The sequence below is a fragment of the Sinocyclocheilus rhinocerous genome, unplaced genomic scaffold (assembly GCF_001515625.1).
Source record: "Sinocyclocheilus rhinocerous isolate Xijiao unplaced genomic scaffold, SAMN03320098_v1.1 scaffold192, whole genome shotgun sequence".
NCBI classification, from domain to species: domain Eukaryota; kingdom Metazoa; phylum Chordata; class Actinopteri; order Cypriniformes; family Cyprinidae; genus Sinocyclocheilus; species Sinocyclocheilus rhinocerous.
The window spans coordinates 1,078,269-1,103,716 of record NW_015627892.1 but is presented as its reverse complement, the minus strand read 5'-3'; the positions used below and the strand labels follow the sequence as shown (position 1 = coordinate 1,103,716).

Here is a 25,448-nt window from a genome sequence, read left to right as displayed (position 1 = left end):
ACACATTTGCTTCTTTGATAGTGACCTATAGTGCAGTCTTGCATATTTCTTAATATTTTCCCCCCATAACCTTCAAACCCAGAAACTTTCCATTTATTTCCATGTTTAAAATTAGATTTGTATGTTCAATCATCAAATTTGTGCAAATGTATTATGAAAATGTGTATATGTGGCCGAGAATAGTATGCATTAAAATAACTAAACAAAGGCGCACAATGCAGCTTGATAATTTACTGACTGACAACAACAGGCAATCAACAAATCGCTTTTGCTTTTGTGTAATGGTGCCACTGATTTTGGCCATTAATGTTCTATTCTATTATAAACAATTCAAAAATATTTTAAGATTCAAATTTAGTAATTTAACAATGAAGAGCTTTTGCTTGGCGCTTTTACTTCCTTTTCAAATGGACACTAAGCAAACAATAAGACCGTTATAAATATCATTCATTGATGATCAATTAAGACACCCTCCCCCTCACGCGCTCTTCAGCAGGTGGTCCTGCCTCTAGGGCCGTTTGTGTCACGTGTGAGAGCCTCGCGCAGCGTCCATTCATTTGGCACCATTCGTACCGTGCGCTTCTCCAAGTGCAGTTGTTGTGTGGAAGCGCAAAAGAAATCATTGCTGAAGAGAAAAAAACTTTGTACGTGCATATGGAATACCTTTATTCGCGCTTTTGATTCCACCAGCTCGTTTTTTCCGTCTAGCGTGACGCGTAAGTGATGGTGCACATTTTGGTTTCGTGACCTGTCAGCTGGATCAGATTGTGTTGGATGGATGTGGCACGAATTGGAAGGTTACACATTTTCCATTGTTTGAAATGCACTCAAAGGGAATGACATTTCTATGACAAGTTTCTCTTTTGTGCAATTTTCTGAGCAATGGAGTGAGGCGAGGGCGCACGGGGAGCTGGTTAAAAGGGACTTGTATATTTGTATTTCACTTCACATAGACTGATGGAGACTCTAAGTGGTAACAGATGTCTGTACTGTATTGTGCACTCTTCATCTTCTATTTAATGCCAGTTTGGATTTTACCTGTTGGATATCTACATGTCTAGGATGGCTCGCTTTGGAGACGATCTGCCCACCCGCTATGGAGGTCCAGCGGGCGCTGGGAGAGGGGGTGCCCGGGCAGGAGGTCCCTCGGGCGGTCAAAGAATGTACAAACAGTCGATGGCTCAGAGAGCCAGGACAATGGCTTTATATAATCCTAAACAAACCAAACAGAACTGCTTCACTGTCAACCGCTCTTTGTTCATCTTCAGTGAGGACAATGCCATCAGGAAATACGCCAAAAGAATAACCGAATGGCCATATCCTTAATGTTCAAGAAAATGGATATAGCTTCATGGCATCTCCACTTCTACATTTGATCTCACTCTTTTTAGAAAGCATGTAAATACACGCTTTTAGATCTGGCAATGTCAAAGGAACTGTTGCGTGCTGAAATGGTGATTGACACCGAAATGTCTTTTTGTTTTCACGTGTTCACGCACTTTAAAGCATTGGACAGCTGGTGGTCGTGTCAGGGTGTTGGCAGGCTAGTCTTTTTATTTTCTAATTCAAACGTAGGAAAGTCAAGCGCTTGATAACCCTGGGCTAACGTTTTTTTTAACCCGGGTTACAGACTAGTTTTAACCATCGGGTATGTAACGTTTAAAACGGGATTTGGCACCACCAAATACATAGTGTGAAATAAGCGGCGTAAGAACGTTACAGCTAATTGATTGGCAACAGACAACCAATCAAAAAACTGGAATAGCGCTTCCTCGTTGGATATTCATATGCTCCGTTTGGTCACAGAAACTTTTACGCGCTGTTTAGTTTCAGTGTCTAAGCGGTTAAGACGTCGAACAGTGAAGATTCAAAACCGTTTCTGCTGTGTTTCAGAGCGGTTGCATCTTTATACAAACTGGCACGCAGTTGCAGGTCGCGTCTTGTATTTCTTTCAGTGATATTGGCCTTATAAATATGCAAATAATAACGGTTGCAGGGTTTAACGTACAGTGTGAAATGTATAACTCAGGGTAAAGTATGAACAGGGTGAAACATTGAACAAAATAGCTCAGGGTCACATTTACCAAGTGAGAAAAACAGTCTCAAGACTGGTGTAAAACATTGTAGATTTAGTTGTTAACGAAGGGAAGCTAATGTGTGGCTAATGGAGAAATCGCAATTTACACACGGCATTTTCGAAATGCTTTGGCGGCAGCAGTAATGGCAATGTTAAATAGTTGCCTACTACTACTACTATTACTGATACTAATAATTCCATAAAATTATATAGTTCATTAGCATAACTGTAAGTTGTTAACAAGGTTGCTAGTAGTTCATACAGAATAAATATGGGTAGCCAATGTATATCGTTGTTTTACATTGGTTCATTCAGTCAAAGTTTAAAATCATTTACATTTTATAGTTTAATTCGAAATGGTTCTTCAAGAAGAAATGTATGAACCCAGAGAGGTTTTAATTAATAATTTATTTTATTTAATTTCATTTTATTTATTTATTTGTTTATTTTTTTGCATCTTGGTTGTAGAAAGCTGTAGCGCTCTCCAGGGTCCTGAAATCTCACCACTGATGTTCCAGGTACTCCAACATTTACTAGAATTTTACAGCACTGTGCAATCAGATATCCTGCCTTTATTTCTGATAAATACATCCAGTTTGTCGTACAGTCCATTTAAAATGCATCTTTATGGAATTCAGGCATTCATAGCATTAGGTTTCTATAGCATGTAGAGATCCCTCAAGGGGGTGACAAGAATGTAATTGAAGTGGCCATTGGACATTTCCTTTCTAATTCTTTGCCTCCATGAATAGCGATTCCATAAAGACCTATAGCCGAAGGGAATGGGCATTGGATTATAAATTGGAAAAATGGATCCTGTCCAAAGAATGGAATATAATGGCTGACCACCCATAAATATGTTAACAGCCTTTTAGTGTTTCTTTTAAAAAGGATGAAAAAGATTTTAATAATGACAAGATTGGTGGGCTTACACAAACGTTTCACAGACGCAATAAGGTTGCACAAATGGCTGTGCTGAGAGAGAAACCATCATGCCATCCTAATGGGTAATCATGATCTCTGTTCCAAAGCATGTCTCACTTTTATGCCCAGACTTCTGCATGTCATTTCCAGCATGGAGGGAGGTGGTGTAATTCATTCAGCATTACTGCTAGTGGGTTTGAACATGGTTGTCTAGGAATGCCAAGGACACAAAGTTGGAAGTCAGTTGCTTGATTAAGCTTGGAGGTATGTGAGTTGGACTCTGTTGGGGTTGTTCTGTCCTCATCTCCTAATGATTTAATGATTGAGTGTTTACATGACACAATCCCTTTGTCCTTGGTGGGCAGTGTGGGGGAAATTCGCAAGTAGTTATTCCTGAGGAATGCTTTTAGAGTGATAGTTCACCCTTATGTCATTCTAAATCTGTAAAATTTAAGGTTGGAATACACAACTTCAGTACAGATTTTTGCCCTGATTTGAAGTCTGGATGGGTCGACACTAGTTGCCGAAAGACAGAGCTGGTTTGTAGATTTTGGACAGTCAGAGTTGACAGATTTTTAAAATCCATGATTTTATAGCTTCAGAATTTGATTTCATCCTGTCGGAGGATTGATATTTTGAGCAGATTTTAGAAGAAATAAGCTGTGTCCGAAATTGCATACTGTCTAGTATGGTACTATATTTGATTTGAAACTTACTTTGTGTCTGTTAAAAAAGTATGTTCTATAATATGGGTAGTATTACTGTCACGTGACCTACCAGCACCATGTTGCGTCACTTCACAAATCCTCTCCCATGGCCTCAAGTGTCCATTGAATTCAAGTGTCCATTGAATGCGTACTACATAATCTCGGCAGAAGTAGTAGAACATCTGGGTACTTTTTGCCAAATATGAATACTGTGAGTTTGGACATGCTACTCTTTTCGTGTACTGTTTTTCACCTTCTATATAATATGGGAGTAGGCATATTTGGACACAGTGATTATTTTTTGAATTGTTGCTCATCTCCTAACACTGTTTGTGAATGAGTTTGTTGTGTTCGGAACAATTTGAAAGTCTGGTAGTGTGCGATCCTCAGTCATTTAGTTTATGATGCCCAGTCTTTCTCTGTAACCGTTTACAAAGTTGGCAAATATATGATGCATAGTTTTAAAAAATCTGTTCAGATTTGAAAAGTCATGTATGGTATTCCTCCCTTTAATTTCTTCTGTGGAACACAAAACAAGATATTTGGAAAGTCAATGAACAACATGCAACCCCATAGAGGGCTGCAGCCGTGATGTCAAAACCAGAAATACAAATTCGCCGTGGGTTGTTTCGAAATTTTCAGTTTTGTTTTTATAATGGGGTTTTTCAGTTTATGAGCAAAACAAGGTCTGATATATAAATTGACGATACTTTGACGTTTTTACTCACAAATTGAAAAACCGCATTACAAAACCTATAGGAAACCCATGGGGAATTATTCTGGGTTTTGACGTCACACCTGCAGCATGCTATCATTGCATGGAATAAAAAAAAAAGAGACATTTAAAAAAAAAATGTCAGGTTTGGAATGACGTTAGGGTGAATAATGATCTTTTTTTTGGTTCTCTATCCCTTTAAGCCAGTATTTTAAAGCACATGTATCAGCACATTTCCTGTTGAATTTACATCGCGCTATAGATACAGTATCTCGTTCACTTTTATTTTGCACAGTCTTCCTCTTTAGAATGTTTTTGAATTTGTTATGTTTGTTGTTTGTTGTTATTCTGGTATTTTTCCTTGACTCATCCACTCCATTTGAGTACCTGATCCTCACTACCATCATCGCCAACTGCATCGTACTGGCCCTCGAACAGCATCTCCCCGCCATGGACAAGACCCCCATGTCTGAACGCCTGGTGAGCATCAGAATTCTCTGTTTTTTTTTGTCATTCACTCTTGATTATTAAGGTTTCACATGTCTGTCACATATCAGATTATTAATTTTTTTTACTGAATAAGACTGCAACCATATCTTTTAAGAGAGAGAAACAGCAATGACAATGCATTCTGCAAAAAGCAGAGCAAGTAAGAGATAACTGTGTATTTGGCTTGCTTTTCTTTCCGCCCACACACCCGACATCTCCTCTGGAGTATATTGATTGATCATTTTAGCGGTCTTGCACTGGTTGGCGTGGGTGATCGGTAAGCCTGTTGGAGCGGAGGCTGTTATCCCACTCTCAGAGCTCCCATCCAGGGCCGCTGAGAACCACCCAAGCACTCCACACAGGAGCCATGTCTCTGTCTCATTAAAACTCTGCCTGCTGGGAACCATTGACGAATGTGTGCATAACGCATGATCCAACCTTAACCCATGCAGAGCAAGCTTTGATTCACTGCCTTGCTCTATTTCCCCTGCTCACAACGGCAGTTGTGCTTGTTGAGTCAAAATGATATAAGGAAGCGGCTTCAAAGTGTGTTGCACAATTAGAGCAGGAACTGGACATGATGGCGGATTAAGGCGATAACAGTCTGTGAAGCTGAATATGGAGGCGGTGATGTTAGATTCCACACTCCCTGGAGGAGTGCTGCAATCACAGAAAGGAAAACAACATGAGCCTATAAGGTTAATGGGGTCCTCTTGAAAATACAACTTCCTGATGCTAAAAATGCAACTTCTTATACTTATTGTGTTGCTTTATGGGGTTTATGGGTTTTGGTTGCATTTGGTCGAAACCAACACAAAAGTCAACACAAAAAGTATGTTTATGCTGCTCTTTTTCATGATGAACAAATTTTTTTTTTCCTGAAAATGTCCCCCTTCCCCTTATAAATAAATAAAATGAAGAAAAAAAAGGTTGTGCTGCTTAAAGTGCCCCAATTATGCTATTTGAAAGGTTCATAATTTGGTTTTGAGAGTCCCCAACAACAAGTTTACATGCATGCAAGGTCAAAAAGCACTTTAATTTTCTTATAATATGCATTTAAATTTATCTTATTTCTCAACGACTCTCAAACGATTAGAAGATTCATCTTTCCAAACCCCCCCCCCCTTGCGTGAGGCTACTCTACACAACACAACATATTTTGCATGCTCTACGGAACATTACAGCAACAATTATTAATCATACTTACAGGTAGTGATTCGGAGGAGCAAGCTGGTCCAAACAAACTGGACACTGACCCATGTTTCAAGGACAACCATTTTACGAATCCTGCGTTGAACTCGCAGAGATTGGGGAAGCAGTTGTCAGTGAAATGATGGAAACACATTAAAAGTTTGGCAGTCCTTAACTGAAGAGTTATTGCAGTTTTCATTGTTCCCTGTAGCAAGGGTTCAACATCAACCTGTCAAATTTATCAACCGCTTGTTTGGTTAACACTGCGCCACAACCAATTCCCTACCTGTTGCAGAGCCAAACTGGCCCCCCTGATACCCAAACACTACAGGCAGGATGTTCATTATTAATAAACTCTTTGGATCTATACATAATAGATTGAAATATACTGTGTGCCGCCGCACTCCCTCATTTCTCCGCTCCCATAAATCATCCGTTACGCACAGCCTCACATCTGCTCCCGCAAGCACATTTTTGCCAAGTGATTTCATAGAGACAACACGACAGGTGCTGTCTAGCACCACAGCGATAATTGGACTATTATTGAGAAAATATACACCAATAGAGTGTGATTTCACTTTGGGCACCTTAAGAGAGTGTTCAACACATTTCGTTTTTGTTTGTTTAATTATATTTGTGTTTGATAATGAAATATTATGTATATGTGTTTTTTTTACAGGCAGTAGAGAGATTTAACACTGCAGCGTTTTCCTTGCTGTACCAAGTTATAATCATAAAACGGCATCATGCTGTTGTTATTGAAGACTGTCATAAAGAATGATATTGCTAGGGCAAGGTTTCCATCAAAAAGAGGGCCATAAGAAGACTTATTTGCAAGTGGGGTTGATAATTGCACTCATAAAGTGGGAGGGTTTTCTGAGAACAGAGCACTGGAGATGTTAGTCTGGTGTAAGTGCCTGTAGAGCCGTAGGGCTCTGGTGACATTAATGGGAATGAGTTCAAAAGCAATGTGACATGCTGTAGCCGGGACTGAATCTCTTTAAGTACCGTATTGGCCCGAATATAAGACGACCCTGATTATGAGACCAACTTTTATGATGGCTGTTGTTGTTGTTTATTATTCAATAAATACTATTTTATATTCATAGTAGTATTTACTATTGGGAAACTGTGTGTTTGTGTGTGTGTGTGTGTTCATGATGGTGATTTTTGTGACATTGTTCCGCCATTAGATGACGACAAGAGACTGTTTTACGAGTCAACAGTAGACTTATATATTGAAAGAGACTGAAACGGAAGTTATTTTTACTTTTAATAACAGCTTGTAAGATGCATTTAACAAATGCACTGATCAGCGCTGTCATTGGAAGTCACCCTTAAATATGAAAGGATAGTAGGACAAAGATATCGCTTTCCTCAGCGGACATTCAAACTAATGTTTTATTGTGAATATGAGATTGAGCTGAAGAATGAATGCTGTATCAGAAGCAGGTAATCACACTCGCTTGGTCAATCTCTCTCTCATAATACTCTACATATAATACAGAGAGCTTTTAATACAGTGTATATACAATATATATATATAATTTTAAATTTTTATTATTTTTACATGTCTCTCAGTATATGTAAAGTACTGCACTTGTAGTAGTATGTTCCATAAAAACATTTTCAATCACAATGGAGCACGATTTTACATCATGTCACATCTCTTCCCTCCCCATTGCATCGCAAACCCATGCATCTTGACCTATTCTTTGAGTGTTGTGCAAAAAGCTTCAACCTATATTCTCTATTCTGATTTCTATATTTCTTGCATGCATCAATAGGTACTCTCTTCTTTCAATTGGGCAAAAAACAAGTTATACTTCTTTTTGCTCTCTCCTCCTGCAGGACGACACAGAGCCCTACTTTATTGGAATATTCTGTTTCGAGGCCGGCATTAAGATCATCGCTTTGGGCTTTGTGTTTCACAAAGGCTCTTACCTACGCAACGGCTGGAACGTAATGGACTTTGTGGTTGTTCTGACAGGGTGAGTCCACAGCTGGGGAGGCAGAAACAGTTTCAAATGGATGTATATGTGTGTGTTCTATGTCTTCAGGAAAGTAAGGGATCGGCTTTGTTTCTTTGTGAAAGTGCCTGTTACAAAGTGTTCTAGTCTGGTCCCCTTCTGTATCTGTGTGAACATTGCCCTCTGGCCGATCTTGTACTCCTAAAAAAAAGTTGAGAGTTTTCAGATATTGGACCTCTTTAGCACTATTTGAACAGGATTCCTTTTCCAAATGATGTTTGAGTTACAGTTATTGAAAGAGCATGCCTCAGATTTCATATGCTGATTGCAATCGTCTGTAATTTTTTAGGTAGGAATAGGAGTGTCTGTTTGGGTGTGGGTATTATGGAAGGTCATCCTGAAACCCACCGAAGTAAACATTAAATATATATGTGAGACAATTAAGGGAAGGAATTTATTATCTTTACATCAGATGAGTTGCCAGCAGTATTTTAACTGTTATTTTACCTAGAATGTTAGCAAAGAGGTCTAAATCTATAATGAAGGCGCAGCAGGAAGCACAAGAAGAAATTTTGGATTTAGTTACGGTATTTGACAAAGGTCAAAATAAATTAGGGGAGACACTGTGAAAAATTTGCTGCTCTCACAGACATTCCTATCTGGACAGGATTAGATTTCTCAAAGGGACCCTCGGCTGAAAAACAGGTAATTTGGTTTGTAATTTTTACAGAGGTTGTGTGACAGGATTACAATGAAGTTGGTCTGTGAAACACAAATTTATCTGACCTGTTCAGGGAAAGCTATTCCTGTCCGAATAGGGTTTTTGCAGTTGAGGAACGTCTAAAATTTCCTATTATTGCAGAATTACAGAGTTCTGGGGCAGTTTTTCAAATCAGCAATGATTTCTAGTACAGGTGAACTTAACTGCTTTTATCCTTTTCTCCCACTGGTGAAACAGAGAAACCTCTATTTTTTCTTTTGTTTTAGACCATTGTCTACATGTCCAAATTCATTGTTGAAACATTTATAAAGAAAGGAACTGACTAAAGTACACTTAATTGTTATAAAGTACACTACTGTTTCAAAGATGTGAATTAATACAATTGTATTTTTTTTAGTTCTATTACAAGACTATATCACGGTTTCCACAAAAATATCAAGCAGCACAACTGTAATTAACATTGATAATAATAATAATAAATGTTTCTTGAGCACTAAATCAGCATATTAGAATGATTTTTGAAGGATCATGTGACACTGAAGACTAGAGTAATGGCTGCTATGAATTCATAGTTATTACCGTTTATGATGTTGAAAGTAATACTGCATTCAATAATAAGTTTAATGCAGGTTTGGGTTAATTTCTGTTTTGTATAAAAGCTCAATGCTAATAGCACTAGGCACATAGCGCTGAGTTTTGTGAATAAGGTGCAAGCTATAATGAGTCCAAATTTATATGCAGTATTTGTGCTATATCAGCACATTTAATGTCTAAGCTGGATTGCGATTGGTTAGTGAATAAAATGCAGGGGATTTTTGTGCTGAGATGCAGCAAGAAAAAGTTGCTCAGTCTTACTTGCTCACTGACCATTCAGTTTTTAACTGGTAAAATATTCATGGTTCAGTGTTTCTAGGCGTTTCAGGAGGCGAGAGGGTTAATAGTAATAGACTATCAGTAATATAGGCATATCTGACCTGTTCAGGGAAAGCTATTCCTGTCCGAATAGGGTTTTTGCAGTTGAGGAACGTCTAAAATTTCCTATTATTGCAGAATTACAGAGTTCTGGGGCAGTTTTTCAAATCAGCAATGATTTCTAGTACAGGTGAACTTAACTGCTTTTATCCTTTTCTCCCACTGGTGAAACAGAGAAACCTCTATTTTTTCTTTTGTTTTAGACCATTGTCTACATGTCCAAATTCATTGTTGAAACATTTATAAAGAAAGGAACTGACTAAAGTACACTTAATTGTTATAAAGTACACTACTGTTTCAAAGATGTGAATTAATACAATTGTATTTTTTTTAGTTCTATTACAAGACTATATCACGGTTTCCACAAAAATATCAAGCAGCACAACTGTAATTAACATTGATAATAATAATAATAAATGTTTCTTGAGCACTAAATCAGCATATTAGAATGATTTTTGAAGGATCATGTGACACTGAAGACTAGAGTAATGGCTGCTATGAATTCATAGTTATTACCGTTTATGATGTTGAAAGTAATACTGCATTCAATAATAAGTTTAATGCAGGTTTGGGTTAATTTCTGTTTTGTATAAAAGCTCAATGCTAATAGCACTAGGCACATAGCGCTGAGTTTTGTGAATAAGGTGCAAGCTATAATGAGTCCAAATTTATATGCAGTATTTGTGCTATATCAGCACATTTAATGTCTAAGCTGGATTGCGATTGGTTAGTGAATAAAATGCAGGGGATTTTTGTGCTGAGATGCAGCAAGAAAAAGTTGCTCAGTCTTACTTGCTCACTGACCATTCAGTTTTTAACTGGTAAAATATTCATGGTTCAGTGTTTCTAGGCGTTTCAGGAGGCGAGAGGGTTAATAGTAATAGACTATCAGTAATATAGGCACAAATCAGTAATATAGGCACACATTTAAATGTGGCAAATTAATTTCACAGAGACAATTTGCAGTTCTCATCTCACACATGTAATAAACAATGACTGACACTATGTAAAAATGTATATATCATCATTTTTACATGTAAGCTGCTCTCAGATTGTGAATATTTTACCCAAAATAGAATTAATTGCCTTCATGATGTTACAGTTTCTAATGATATTTGTGCAAGGAAAACACAAAAAATATATTCTTTATGCAAGAAAATTGAACTATGCCTTTAAAAGGGACCAGGCTTTGCTGGCTGATCTGCAACTGTAGTGCAATTGCATTGTTTATCTCCAGGTGTCTGAACTCCCAACACCTGCTCTTTATATTTTGGTCCATTTCAGTCCACAGTTTATGTTTGTCAGACTTGTAATTACACTTTCAGAGACTATGGATTTATGGAGCAGATAATGGTGATTCTGAAAATGGTCCTGACAGATAAATCAAAGATGGGCAGGGATTAAAAGCAGATGGAGTTAGAGGGGTATGACATACTGTGATCATTTTAAAAGAAGGAAGAAAAAGAGAGAGACAGAATAGAATGGATATAGATAGGTTTTAGTGATATGCATTGTAAACCTTATCAGACTGACTCATGAATGTTAATTAGGTGTTCATCCAGTAGTCATAACTGATTGCTGAAAGGCAGGTTAACTGGACCCTAGACAAATTAGGATTACCACTAAGGGTGCACGATTAGGGTAAAAAAAAAAAGGGCTCATGCACAGACATTCATTTTCACAAAGTGGTTTATTGCCGTTTATGCATTAGTGAATCAAGCCAGTGACTAAACGACCACATGCAATGCTCATTTATTATGCAAAGATGTTAGCCAATCATAGCAGTGGGAGTTTACATTGAAATCTCAAAGCAGACATCCAATAGAGTCCAATAGAGTGTTCAAATTAGAGGGCTAATTTCAGGGTAGGAGGACCATTTATTTCTAAATTATAGCCATTTTTGACGAAACAAACATACTAAGATTATAAGTGCACCTCTGGAAACATAAAATAATAATAAAAAAATGCATTTCAAGACCCATTTGAAGCATCTCATTAGAAGTATGGGAAGATAATTGACGCATGTTGCATTTCCAAAAGCACATTAAAGTGGCTCAAACTCAGAGCAGATGCAGAGATGGAGTTTGTGTGGAGCAGCATTTACTTCAAATACAGCTAGATAATGAGAAAGAACACAGTGAGCTTTACTCTAAAACACACACCACAAATATTTATTTTATTAAACTGCAGCCTTTGTGAATTTGGTTTTATTTCGATTAAGCGTGCAGCCCTGTCACTTACCCTTTTTTGGCATGTTTGAATATGCAGGTATTATAAACAGTTGGCCCATGCTGTCCTCAGGCAACCCGGTTAGGCCTTGAGACAATGGCATGCTCTGTTCTTTTATATTTTTCTCTGTGATCGTCCACATCTGCTGCCCACTGCTCCTCTGATCCGATTCCTGCGAGACACTTGAGATTTCACTCCCCGTTTTACATGCATGCATCATAATGGCTCCAACACTATCAGCTGTAAAGCCACGTTCACATAGAAAGTGATTTTTATTTGCTGGAAGCCACTTTATTGTTTGTTGTTAGTAGGCGTTTGTGCCGCAAAATGCCCTAATGCTATTGATCTGTCTATAATCTAAAAACAAATGAGATATTATGGATGTACACTCTTGGAAAAATAAAAACTATTTTGGGGTTCCCCAAAAAACCTTTCTGGACAATCTCTATAATGTGAAGAACATTTAATGATCTAAAGAACCTTTTTCCACTATAACAAACCTTTTGTCCTTTCATCTTTTCGACTTTCCTCTATCAGGCTATCTTCATCTCATTGTCTTTGCACATGCAGTGAAGGTAGTTCTGGTCACTTGAACTTTATCTGCTCATTAATTTAAAGATATATTGGCTGTTTAGCTCCTAGTGGAAACACAGTCATCATCGTAAGGATGATATTTTTAATGGGCGACATACAGAGCCATGAGATGCTGCTTTGGCAGATGTGATGGAGAGGACATCACAGTAAGGGGCTGTAAGAAGCTTTCAAAAAAGAGACATTTTCTGAGCTTAATTAAAAATGAGAAGTGGAAAGAATGCAGCCACCAGGTTGTAGACAAAAATGGACAGAAACTGATATTGAAAGGCCACGTCTGTCAATTTCTCTACAACTGACATACAATTCTAATTGTATGTATAATTGATTCTAATTTCCATTTGGGTGCTTTCGTGTTCCGGTCTCCATAGAAATCCATGTTAAAACGGGGTAAAAAGATCGACCGAGTTAATTAAACTGAAACTTTTTCAGTATAACTAAATATAAAAATGTGCTCAGGGTTAAGCTGTGCTGTTGTCTGCTGCCACAGTAACAGCAATAAGCTTAAGGAATTCCTGTTAAGTACTTGTTTTGCGCACCAGCAAATCTGTCCGTGTCCGGTGCTGTATACATAAAGGATGACAAAAGAAAATGAGCATGACTTGCAGTGTTTAAAGGGATAGTTCACTTTCAGTTGCTGGTCCCCATTAACTTGCATAGTGTTTTTTTCCCCATACTATGGAAGTCAATGGGGACCAGCAACTGAAGGTGAACTATCCCTTTAAGTAAAAATATTGTGTGTGAAATAATAAAGAAAATAATGAGAGCTCTTATCATTTTGTGGACAAAATCCAGCGAACTTTGTCCCGATCAGGAGCTGTTTGTAGGATATGTGGGGTCATGTGTTTTCATTGCAGCTAACCACGGGTCGCTTTAAGCGTGCAGCCCTGTCACTTACCCTTTTTTGGCATGTTTGAATATGCAGGTATTATAAACAGTTGGCCCATGCTGTCCTCAGGCAACCCGGTTAGGCCTTGAGACAATGGCATGCTCTGTTCTTTTATATTTTTCTCTGTGATCGTCCACATCTGCTGCCCACTGCTCCTCTGATCCGATTCCTGCGAGACACTTGAGATTTCACTCCCCGTTTTACATGCATGCATCATAATGGCTCCAACACTATCAGCTGTAAAGCCACGTTCACATAGAAAGTGATTTTTATTTGCTGGAAGCCACTTTATTGTTTGTTGTTAGTAGGCGTTTGTGCCGCAAAATGCCCTAATGCTATTGATCTGTCTATAATCTAAAAACAAATGAGATATTATGGATGTACACTCTTGGAAAAATAAAAACTATTTTGGGGTTCCCCAAAAAACCTTTCTGGACAATCTCTATAATGTGAAGAACATTTAATGATCTAAAGAACCTTTTTCCACTATAACAAACCTTTTGTCCTTTCATCTTTTCGACTTTCCTCTATCAGGCTATCTTCATCTCATTGTCTTTGCACATGCAGTGAAGGTAGTTCTGGTCACTTGAACTTTATCTGCTCATTAATTTAAAGATATATTGGCTGTTTAGCTCCTAGTGGAAACACAGTCATCATCGTAAGGATGATATTTTTAATGGGCGACATACAGAGCCATGAGATGCTGCTTTGGCAGATGTGATGGAGAGGACATCACAGTAAGGGGCTGTAAGAAGCTTTCAAAAAAGAGACATTTTCTGAGCTTAATTAAAAATGAGAAGTGGAAAGAATGCAGCCACCAGGTTGTAGACAAAAATGGACAGAAACTGATATTGAAAGGCCACGTCTGTCAATTTCTCTACAACTGACATACAATTCTAATTGTATGTATAATTGATTCTAATTTCCATTTGGGTGCTTTCGTGTTCCGGTCTCCATAGAAATCCATGTTAAAACGGGGTAAAAAGATCGACCGAGTTAATTAAACTGAAACTTTTTCAGTATAACTAAATATAAAAATGTGCTCAGGGTTAAGCTGTGCTGTTGTCTGCTGCCACAGTAACAGCAATAAGCTTAAGGAATTCCTGTTAAGTACTTGTTTTGCGCACCAGCAAATCTGTCCGTGTCCGGTGCTGTATACATAAAGGATGACAAAAGAAAATGAGCATGACTTGCAGTGTTTAAAGGGATAGTTCACTTTCAGTTGCTGGTCCCCATTAACTTGCATAGTGTTTTTTTCCCCATACTATGGAAGTCAATGGGGACCAGCAACTGAAGGTGAACTATCCCTTTAAGTAAAAATATTGTGTGTGAAATAATAAAGAAAATAATGAGAGCTCTTATCATTTTGTGGACAAAATCCAGCGAACTTTGTCCCGATCAGGAGCTGTTTGTAGGATATGTGCAGTCATGTGTTTTCATTGCAGCTAACCACGGGTCGCTTCATGTCATCTACCCACTCATTAAACTATGACAGGTGAGTTACTGCTAAAAGATGGTCATTTTGGCACTGTAAAGTGATGAAACAATGGTGCCATGTGCTTTTGAAAACCATTTTCATAGGTTTATTGTTATATTACTGGCTCGGAAAATACGTTAATTTGACTAGAAACACCAGAGACCGGAAATGTAAAGCATCGTTCCAGTCGGGCGATACTTCCACGTTCAGGAAAAATTTGGATATGGGTGCATGGGTGTGTGCAGTGGTTTCCACATCAGAAGAATAAAGGATGTGATGTTTTCCCATGCCTTTTCTCTCCTCTCTGCTCCATTTCTCAGTAAGTGTCAGCTTGAGCTGGCCTAACCCTGACTTAACTCAATATTCAGTTGTTTAATGAATAGGCCGGTGTAACGGTGTTGCTCTGGGCAGCAGCAGACCTTTAATCTACAGCCATCACACAGCAAAAGCCTCTATTAGGAGAATAAATCTCCTCCCCTCCCCGCTCTGAGGTTCAGATCAATAGTACAATGTCCAGCAGGAAGAAAGTGAGCAAGACAGGGAAGGGAGGAAGATGAAGATAGAGTAGTCTTCTGATGTAAATCAACTGCAGAGCATTTGTAGTTGTGATTTAGATCTATATTTTATTGTTGTTGTTTTGTCATTTTTTAGTTTAGTTTAGTTTAGTTTAGCTTTGCTTTGCTTTGTTATTTTTGTTTTAAAATAGGAGAAACATATAAATATATTATTTATTTTGAAGTTTGGTCCCCTTATGACAACTGATTCATAGAATCCATATGTAGTGTTGCTCATATTAGAATAAGTGTAAATGCTCTAGATGTGTGGCATTTGGTGATCATATGGGTCATACAGGTTCGAGTCAATCCAGTTATACCTCCTGATCCCATTTCCCGCTAATTTCCTGTCGTCTCTCTACTTACTTTGTCAACAATAGTGGCAGAAAGCCACAAAATTAGAGCTTTGTATTGCAAATGACTTATTATCAATGTACATCAATTTGATACAATGTATTATTATCACAGTAATGTAATTGGATTGTGATTCAAACTGTAGCAAACATTATAGATACCCAGCTATATCAAATCTCTTTTTGCGCTCATTTAGACAAATTGTTTCTTCAGTACTTAAACCATAGGAAAAGATATGAATGCAGAAAAAAAGAGAAAAAAAAATCGATCAATGCAATATCATGAGAAAAGATTGATAAAAATAAAATAGCAATACATCTGCTTTCTATGGGTGTGTTAGCACTTTGATGTATCTTGGTCTGAATGGGCAGAACGTTACGCTTGATGGAATGTTATGCCTATGGCAAAATCCTCATTGGTTGACATAAGTTCATTTGAGCCAATCCAAATGAACCCTCGGGTCAAACAGGTTCTTCTCTAGTTCCGTTCAAAAACCTGGAACTCCAGTATCTACAGAGTATGCGTTGCCTTATCTTGTTACCATGGTTACAAGCCCACCTCCCCCTTTCTGTGGTCATAGGCTGTTGAACGTTCAGCCAGTAAGTAACAACCAAAGCCACGGTTGACCTAATCTGACCTTTAACACCACTGTGATATCTTTGTGGAAGTCATTTAAAAATGCCATGAATCGTCCTGACAGCACCCATGGCTCGAGCTGCATGCTAGGCTCACTCTGGATAAGTACAGTTCTTGGAGAGAAGGGAGGGTTGTGTATGTGTTTTAAAGACGTTTCACTCATAACCAAATCAGTATTTTTGAACAAGTCCTTTAAGAGAATGAATCGTCCTACTTTCAGATTCTACACTCTTGTAAAAAAAAAAACAATGAATTGCAGTGCCAATGTGTTTCTAGTATCTAGTCAGTCATTCAATCTATCATTCTATCATTTTTGCTGTTGTTCTATCGATCTATCATTCTGTCTGTCATTCTACCATTCTCTGTTGTTCTGTCATGATGTCTCCCTCTGTTGTTCAGTCTATCATTGTATTATTTGGTCTGTTGTTCTGTCATACTATCAATCTATCATTCTGTAATTCTGTCTGACATTCTATCAATCATTCTGTTGTTCTGTCTGTTGTTCAATCATATCAATTTGTCATTCTGTCCGACTTTCTATCCATCTATCATTCTATCTGATTATCTATCTATCTATCTGTCATTCTATTTTTTTTCTCTGTCCTTAAGGCCTACAATTGTTCAAATTTCAAGTCTTTTTTCCCCCTAATCCTTTAAACAAGGCTTTGTCTAGCCAGCATATGTATTGACAAACTTTGCTTTTCTAGTTGTATTACCTCACATGTTTGGCTTTGTCACTGTGTGTTGATCAGTGATGCACAGTGTGGATTTTCAAACTGTTGCAGGAAGGTAGCAGCTTGTCCCAGCCGTTCCTCTATCAAGTGGAGCCCTCGGGGGATTTTTCTTTCTCTCTCTCTATGCATTTTTTTCTGCTCTCTTTGACTGTACTTCTCACCTATTGTATTCTTTTATCATCGCTACGCTTCATATCTCTTTTGCCTGATGCCAGCCATATGTTTCCAACTGCAAATCCAGATAGTATGACTGTTATGACACTCAGGAGAAAGAGCACAGAAAAATTCATCTTAGTAAAAAGAGCAGTGTGGCAAAATTTAATAAAAATAAAAAAACTACAGTATTTATGCTGTAATCTCACAGTTTTTCCTCTGTTTTCAGAGATGTCTTCAAAGTCTATTTGAATTTCTCCTCCAAGTGTTTGTTTTTCCTCAAAGGGCTTTACTTAAGGATTTAGTTCAATCTCCAGTCAATATCATATGTCAGATAATAGGTGTGTCCATGTGTGCAGGTTTGTACAGGGACATAGTAAAAATTTGCATAGGTTACCATTTATTATCTTCCAGAAACAGTCTGTGCCGAACCTTTTTGTTGGATTAGTTGGACTAAAGTGTGTATTTCATCTCACTTAGGAAGAATGCCAAGTGGCTTATGCACATAATTTATGTACTGTCCAACTTTATCATTTCTATAATTTGTGTTGCTGGCCAGGTGGCACACTATACTTTTTGATTATTGCTTTTTAAATTAAAAAAAAAAAGTTTTTTTTACTATTTTACTTACTGCTCTAGCTTTTGTACTACTCTCATATGAAACTTAACAATTCGATTGCGAGTCAGTGTTATTTTAGTATCATTAAGATACTATTTTTAGGAATATTTTGAATTGGTTTTTATTTTTCTATTTTAAATTTTATATTAGTTTTAGTTATTTTAGTACATCAATTGAAACTAAATGAAAATGAGAAATGTTGCTTTTGCAACTAAAAAACATGAGTGTACGTTTTTTATTTTATTTTAAGTAACTAAAATGTTTTTTATGGTTTTAGTTGTATAGGGTTAGGGTTACAATGACCCTGTTGCGAGTATTATTAGCTCTTGTATAAATTGCTTGTGTTGCTGCTTATTTATATCTTTGAATAAAAGCACCTGGTTATCTAGACTTTTTAGCTATTATTTATTAATTATTATTATTATTATTATTATTTACATGTCGTGTTACAGAACTCTTGATCAGCTTTTGGCCAGTTCTGCCATGCGTAGTGATTGCAGGAAGCATATTGTATTAAAATAAAGCAATAAACCACAAGAGACCAAGTTTCACAGTGATTTTGCCATAATTTAAGAGGAGTTGTTAAGCATGATGCAACGCAATGCAACCCTAAGCCCTCGAATGGTTTATTGCTTTTATGATAGCATAAACAATATGATGAAATACACCAATGTTACCAAATAATTACCTTTATTAATAGTAATACTCTTAATAACCATTTTTCTGCCAAGTAATATAGTTCAGCTCTAGGCTGTTTACAGTTGCCAAGCAACTTGACTCATTAATATGGAACGCATGTGGTATTCTGTTCACTATTAATATATTTCACAATAGGACAGACTTAAATTCAAATACTCAGCAGGTCAACACCTGCGTTGATTTTTCTCACTCTTAAATCTGAGTGAAGATTAATGCCCATTTTGTAAGCTGAGAGGGTCAACAGTTACATCACAATGTATAACAACTGATCAAGCAACAGCTGGAACAGATGCAGAAGACTATGTCTTTCCTCTCTTCAATGATTATCACAGAACTAGACATGCTGTGCACGTGTAGCAATAATGACCACAGCACTGACATGTCGAAAAGGTTCGTCTTTTGTTGTCATGTTTGCAGTCCTGATGTGTATCATTGCGAAAAAAATTAAGAATTAAGATGTTTTGTCCCAAACTGGGTTAAAAAAAAAAAGCAAAATTACAGTTTTTATTGTTCGTCGTGTTAAATGGAAGCTGCTTGTGAAATATGCATAATGAAGAGATTTTTTAGTATTATTTGTAGACTATTATTGTATTTATTAATATTTGGAATTTATATTCATAGTTTTAGTTTTTATTTTAATTTTAGTGTAAGTCATTTTTGATGTGTGGTTTTTGTTTTGTATTTCTGTATAGCTTTAACTTTTATTTCAGTTTCAATTTTAGTAAATTTAAAACCTCAACTTAAACTTATTTATCTCAGTTATTTGCCAAAGAAGCATTTCTAATTTTCATCTGATATTTATATTTTCTTATTTTATTTAAGCTTTATTTCAGTTGCCAAAAACATTTTTTAATAGTCTTAGTTTTAATAACAATAACAACGCTGGTGACTGCATAAAGTGCCTTGTTTCACATACTATTTAAGAAAAATGTAGGCAGTATTCAGTGTATACTGTGCAGTATTCCACTACGAACATAGCCTGAGTTTCTCTGTAATCATTCCAAGAGTCTTGCTGTGACTTATGCGAAAGACAGGATTCTGTGAAGATTTAGCCCTCCATGTTATTGTCGAGTTATTCTGGTCAACTAGATGCGTTTGTCTGTTGCTTAAGAGGGGGATACAGGAGAGGAGAGGAGGAAAAAGCTTCACACAGCCTTATATATTCTCTCTCTGAACTCTGTTTGTCTGTGACTTCAAACAAACCACTCTGCCACTCTCTGCTTATCAGTCTCTCAGTCAGCACAGAACCAGGAAAACAATCTGCCTCCGTCTGCCTGCAAAAGCTCGCCTGGCTTCTCTTCTGCCTGCTGTAGTGGCTTTCGGCTTGCTGTTCCTCGTCTACTAAAGTTTGGAGATTGACAGAGAAGGCTGAATGTCAAACCAAGCAGTGCTTTTCTCATTCTATGTCAGGCACGCTGCTTCTTTCCTAACAAGACAAAATGGTTTTGTATAAAGAAATTAATTGGATTTTGAGATAGACGGGAAATTCATGAGTGAATGTTTAACAAAGAGAGTAATACAAGGTTGAAGGCACATGCTGGGTGTATATCACTGTAATTATATTGAATCAGAGCCCATGTTCAGTTTTTTTTTTATAGGATTTTGGGACACTTCCACTTCTTTGCTATACTTTTGGTAAGCAATCTTCAGTGGCACATGATCCTTCAGAAATCATTCTAATATGCTGATCTGGTGCTCAAGAAGCATTTCTTATAATAAATGTTGAAAAAAACTTTTTAACGGTAATGTATATACCAGGCGTAAATAAAAGGCTAATAAAGATATGAATGCAGAAAAAAAGAGAAAAAAAAATCGATCAATGCAATATCATGAGAAAAGATTGATAAAAATAAAATAGCAATACATCTGCTTTCTATGGGTGTGTTAGCACTTTGATGTATCTTGGTCTGAATGGGCAGAACGTTACGCTTGATGGAATGTTATGCCTATGGCAAAATCCTCATTGGTTGACATAAGTTCATTTGAGCCAATCCAAATGAACCCTCGGGTCAAACAGGTTCTTCTCTAGTTCCGTTCAAAAACCTGGAACTCCAGTATCTACAGAGTATGCGTTGCCTTATCTTGTTACCATGGTTACAAGCCCACCTCCCCCTTTCTGTGGTCATAGGCTGTTGAACGTTCAGCCAGTAAGTAACAACCAAAGCCACGGTTGACCTAATCTGACCTTTAACACCACTGTGATATCTTTGTGGAAGTCATTTAAAAATGCCATGAATCGTCCTGACAGCACCCATGGCTCGAGCTGCATGCTAGTAGCTACCTTTGCCTTAACGATTATTGTTTGGCTTCTTTAATTAGCTTGTTTTACAGCTCCAGGGCCTGGTAGAGAGGATGTTTCCATGTTATCTCTGTCTGTCTCACATCTGTCCGTGCTGACGTCAACTCTTCCCCTCAGGTTGAGGCTGAGCAGGTTGAGTTGATGGCATCGTCTGTGCTTGTTCTTGGTTCTTTATCCCTCTCAGAATATTCAGGACTCCGATCAGGGCTGAGGCCACTTATCCAGGAACACACAGTGCTGACTTCAAAGAGTCGTGTTCAATTCTGCTGTCTTTCATGTGTTTTGGATGCAGAGAGACAATGAGTGGCTTCAAAGTGGTAGGGACCTGGCCTTGCTTTGTTTGTGCCGGAGTCAAAGTGATTCATAATGGAGTACCATTTGAACGTGTGCCAATGTCTCTTGTTGCACAGACAGACAACAGCAGGTTCTGCTCACACTTTGGAGGCTATTAAAATGCTTGTGTATCAGAATCAGAATCAGAATCAGAATGAGCTTTATTGCCAGGTATGTTATTGAATCAGAGCCCATGTTCAGTTTTTTTTTTATAGGATTTTGGGACACTTCCACTTCTTTGCTATACTTTTGGTAAGCAATCTTCAGTGGCACATGATCCTTCAGAAATCATTCTAATATGCTGATCTGGTGCTCAAGAAGCATTTCTTATAATAAATGTTGAAAAAAACTTTTTAACGGTAATGTATATACCAGGCGTAAATAAAAGGCTAATATAGTGACACATTTAGTGACACATTTTACTACAGTGCCTTCAGCAAGATGCGTCATGTTGCAGCCACTTATTTATATTTGATGTTGAGTGAAGCATTACGGCTCATTTCGGAGCCCTTCCATAACATTTAATTTAATAGCATTTTATCTTCTGTGTGCCTAAGACAATGCAGATTGTCACAAAGTGCTTTAATGTAATTTTGAGGCTGGCTGCAGGCCCTGGAGGCAGTCAGAGAGAAAACAAAATTTTGTTTGTGGCCCTGGATCTTTATTAGTCGCTCAGTGTGTCATTAGTGTTTAGACATATTTGTTTAGTTGTTTGTGTGTTTGTCGGTAGAATAAAAGCATACTATGGAAGATAGACGAGCACAAGCGCTGCTAGCAGCACATATACAACTCTTGGTTGACCTCCAGCTGTGGCATTTATACAACTCACGTTGTTTCCTGTCATCACTGTTTAAATGGCCAGTCAGCATTTTTGACATTCATGATAGTCAGAACTCAGAGAATCAGTAGCAGCTTTTGTCCTTCACGACTGACATCATTTTTAAAAGCAACGTTATTAAAAGCTGAACTTTTTGACAATTTTATTTTTAAATACTAAATCAATTTAATTTGCAAAGACAATTTAAGTAAAACAATCTGCTGCACTTTAATAATATTGCTGTGCTCGTTTGAGCATCCAGAAGGTCAATTTGCTATCTGTTTGGCAGATGGAGTGGGGGGAGGATGGTAAGAGTGTTTGGAAATGTCGTTATTTTTTACAAGACTTTATTATCCTTATTCAGACAAATGTCAAAGTGTATTCATGTATTCATTGTCCTAGCATGCTAATAGTTCGGCTAATAGGCAAATTAGTTGTTGTAGGTCATGGTTCATTAATCGCCCACATGACATTAGTCTCACTGTTAGCATGCTCTTCCTGTTCACTCATGTAATAATAGTAATTTATGCTTGGTCTGTGCCTCATTTTGCTCCTTAGTTCCCTGTGTTGTGAGTCAGTATATTGTAAACAGAAGTGTTACAAGGTATCGCATTAAAACATTATTGATATTTATTAGCAGCATTGCTGAATAACATTCCATAATGCATTTTAATTGTGGGATGTTAAAAAGCCATTAGGAAAGATGCGATTGTCCAGCATGTTTTATTAAGCAGAACAGATTAATTAATTCTAATTAATGAAATTTCTAACAGTGAATTCTGGAATTTTTTAGTGATTTCAGTACAGTGGAATGATGTCGATAAGACCTAAAAATGTCCCTATCTAGTGCACTTAGTAGTGAATTAGAGAGCGGATTGAAACACTTCCTTGGTTTACATTGTGGATAGTCTCAGGTGAACAGACTTCTGATGACGTGCATGAAGGGCGGTCCCATGAGATCTAGAGGTGAGAATGGAAGTGGTTCACTTTCATTCAGGCGGAAACTTGTTTTGGTCTTTTTCCCTTAAATAACTCAAGCCTCAGAGCAGCTTGATTCTGAACTTTGTGACCTGAATATTTGAATTCTTAACTTTTAACTGCTTAATATAATTATCTAAAATACATTAGTCTCTAAATGCACTATAATCTGTACTTGTCATATATTTCAATGTATTGCATTCTGGTACTCCCAATCTATCCTATAACAATTAATTGACAACTTAAACATGCGTTAAATGTAATTTCAGTTAACCAGCTCTTTAAACACACATACAGGTTCGTTCTGTACAGAGAGTGACTCATATGATGAACTGCTCTCATTATCATGCCAGTTTTTTTTGAAGACGGGGCTCGGAGCACCGGGAGGCCTTTTAGTCGCCATGGCAATTGATTTACCACTGTTCCTTCATGCTGTGTGTAGAACAGCTAAAGCGAAGGAAACCGGAGACCTGATTAATATCTGCTTGTTGTGAAGATGATGACATGATTCACTTCTCAGATTCACTTTGCAGCAATGTTTTGTTCAGTTTAGATGAATATTGAAGCTTTTCCAGGAACTGTTGTGTAGAAATATTTAGTTTCAAAGCTGGAGTGTTTTTGTTTTTGTGTTTTGTTTTGTTTGTTTGTGTATAGTTTTGTTTTGCTTTTTGCCTTTTTCTTTTTTGTTCGTTTTTGTTTTGTGTTTTGCTTTGCTTTTTGTTTTGTTTTGTTTTGTTTTTTGAAATGACACTTTTAGCTGTAACAAAATTATGAATGGTCTAAAAATTGGACTTTAGACATCAGAATCTCAAATACATTAACCCAACAGAAAACCTGCAACCTGAAAGTAACCATTGTTCCTTATTTTTTGTGTGAAGTGGGCATTTACAATGTCTTAAGCACAACAGCAAAAATAGGCTGTTAATTTTAAGGATCAGAGAGAAAATTATGCCTGTTTTTGGTGTTTGGCTAACATTAAAAGTGGGCCTCAGGGAAAAAGGCATGATATGACCACTTAAACACGTAAGCCTTTTTCATCATTTAGTAGATTCTAGAAATGCAGCTGTTTGAGGGGGAAAAAAACCAACGTGATCTCATGATAATTTGTATGTATTTTACGTAAAATGTGGTACTATAAAACGTACATTTACTTAGGCACTAAAACGTACAATACTGACGTATTTTCAGCATCTAAGTCTAAAAATCTAAATCGCTTATTGATAAAATTATAAAAATGCATTGATACGAATATCTTGATGATATAAAAGATACGTAAATATTTTTACGTTTTTTAGCTAAAAATACGTAGCGATTTGTAAGTTTTAAACGTTGAAATACGTCTAAATTGTACGTTTTAGCATTAATAAAAACGTACAAAAGTGTACGTTTTGTGCTTGTAAATGTTACGTATTAATACCTACGTATAAACATGAGACCAGGCTGAAAAAAACTGATATCAAACGCCCACTGCCTTTTTAGATACGGACAGTGAGAGCAAACTGATGGTGCTACATGACCAGTACTCACAGCCTGCCCTCTCTCTCTCTCTCACTCCTCTTTTTTGTCGTTTAACCTCAAGCTTTTATGCCAACAAGTCCTTCCATCTCCTTACCTGACATTTAAATGTTAGCGCCAGCTCAGATCTAAATAAAACCCCCATGATGCTCTGTGGCAGTTCTCATGCCTTTGGCTTTGTCCTCACATCTCTGCTCAAGGGTCTCCTAGTTTACCTGTGCCTTCAAAGCACACTTCTAGGTATCTATGTCCCATTGATGTTTGGTTTAGTGTCGCACACGGCCCATAATACATGATATAAGATACTGTTTGCTGTGTGTTTATCTACGGGTACTTCCTGTGGTTAAATTTGATAGTTCTCATAAGCAGTAAGGTCTCTCCCTCTTTCATTGTTTCCTTATTTTTCTCTCTGTTGGTAGTACCTTGTGTACTAATAAAGCCAAAGAGGTGCATTTTTGCCTTTGGCATATTTTTGTTTGCAATCTTCAAAATGTAATTCAACATAATGATCTGTTGCCCTTTGTCATCTTTCTCATCCCCCCATTTTCTTTTCCGTCTCTGTGCTCCTGTAAGCCTGATGGAGTCATTGTCATGTTGCCTTCCTGTTTCTATGGTGACAAAGAATGGGCTGTATCCAGTGTGGTTTACGTTTCACCACTATCACTCGTTCACACATTCAAACATGTGCGCACACACTCTTGCTGTGACAAATCCCTAAAATATGAAATGTGCAAATTGTGAGTGTGTCTTCTGCCAACCGTAACACACTAAACGTTCACACAAACTAATTTGAGATAACACTATG

The 25,448-nt window shown here is 37.4% G+C and overlaps 1 protein-coding gene across 1 annotated transcript in view; it reads left to right on the top strand.

Annotated features, from left to right (window-relative positions):
• The first annotated feature begins 588 nt into the window (after nucleotides 1-588).
• Nucleotides 589-25,448, top strand: part of LOC107736911 (probable voltage-dependent N-type calcium channel subunit alpha-1B) — a 44,049-nt gene continuing 19,189 nt past the window's right edge. Inside the window, exons 1-4 of the mRNA XM_016548300.1 lie at nucleotides 589-716; nucleotides 1,062-1,316; nucleotides 4,798-4,903; nucleotides 7,955-8,094. Coding sequence (XP_016403786.1) covers nucleotides 1,063-1,316; nucleotides 4,798-4,903; nucleotides 7,955-8,094 — 500 coding nt within the window. The 5' untranslated portion in view covers nucleotides 589-716; nucleotide 1,062. The remainder of the gene's footprint in view (nucleotides 717-1,061; nucleotides 1,317-4,797; nucleotides 4,904-7,954; nucleotides 8,095-25,448) is intronic.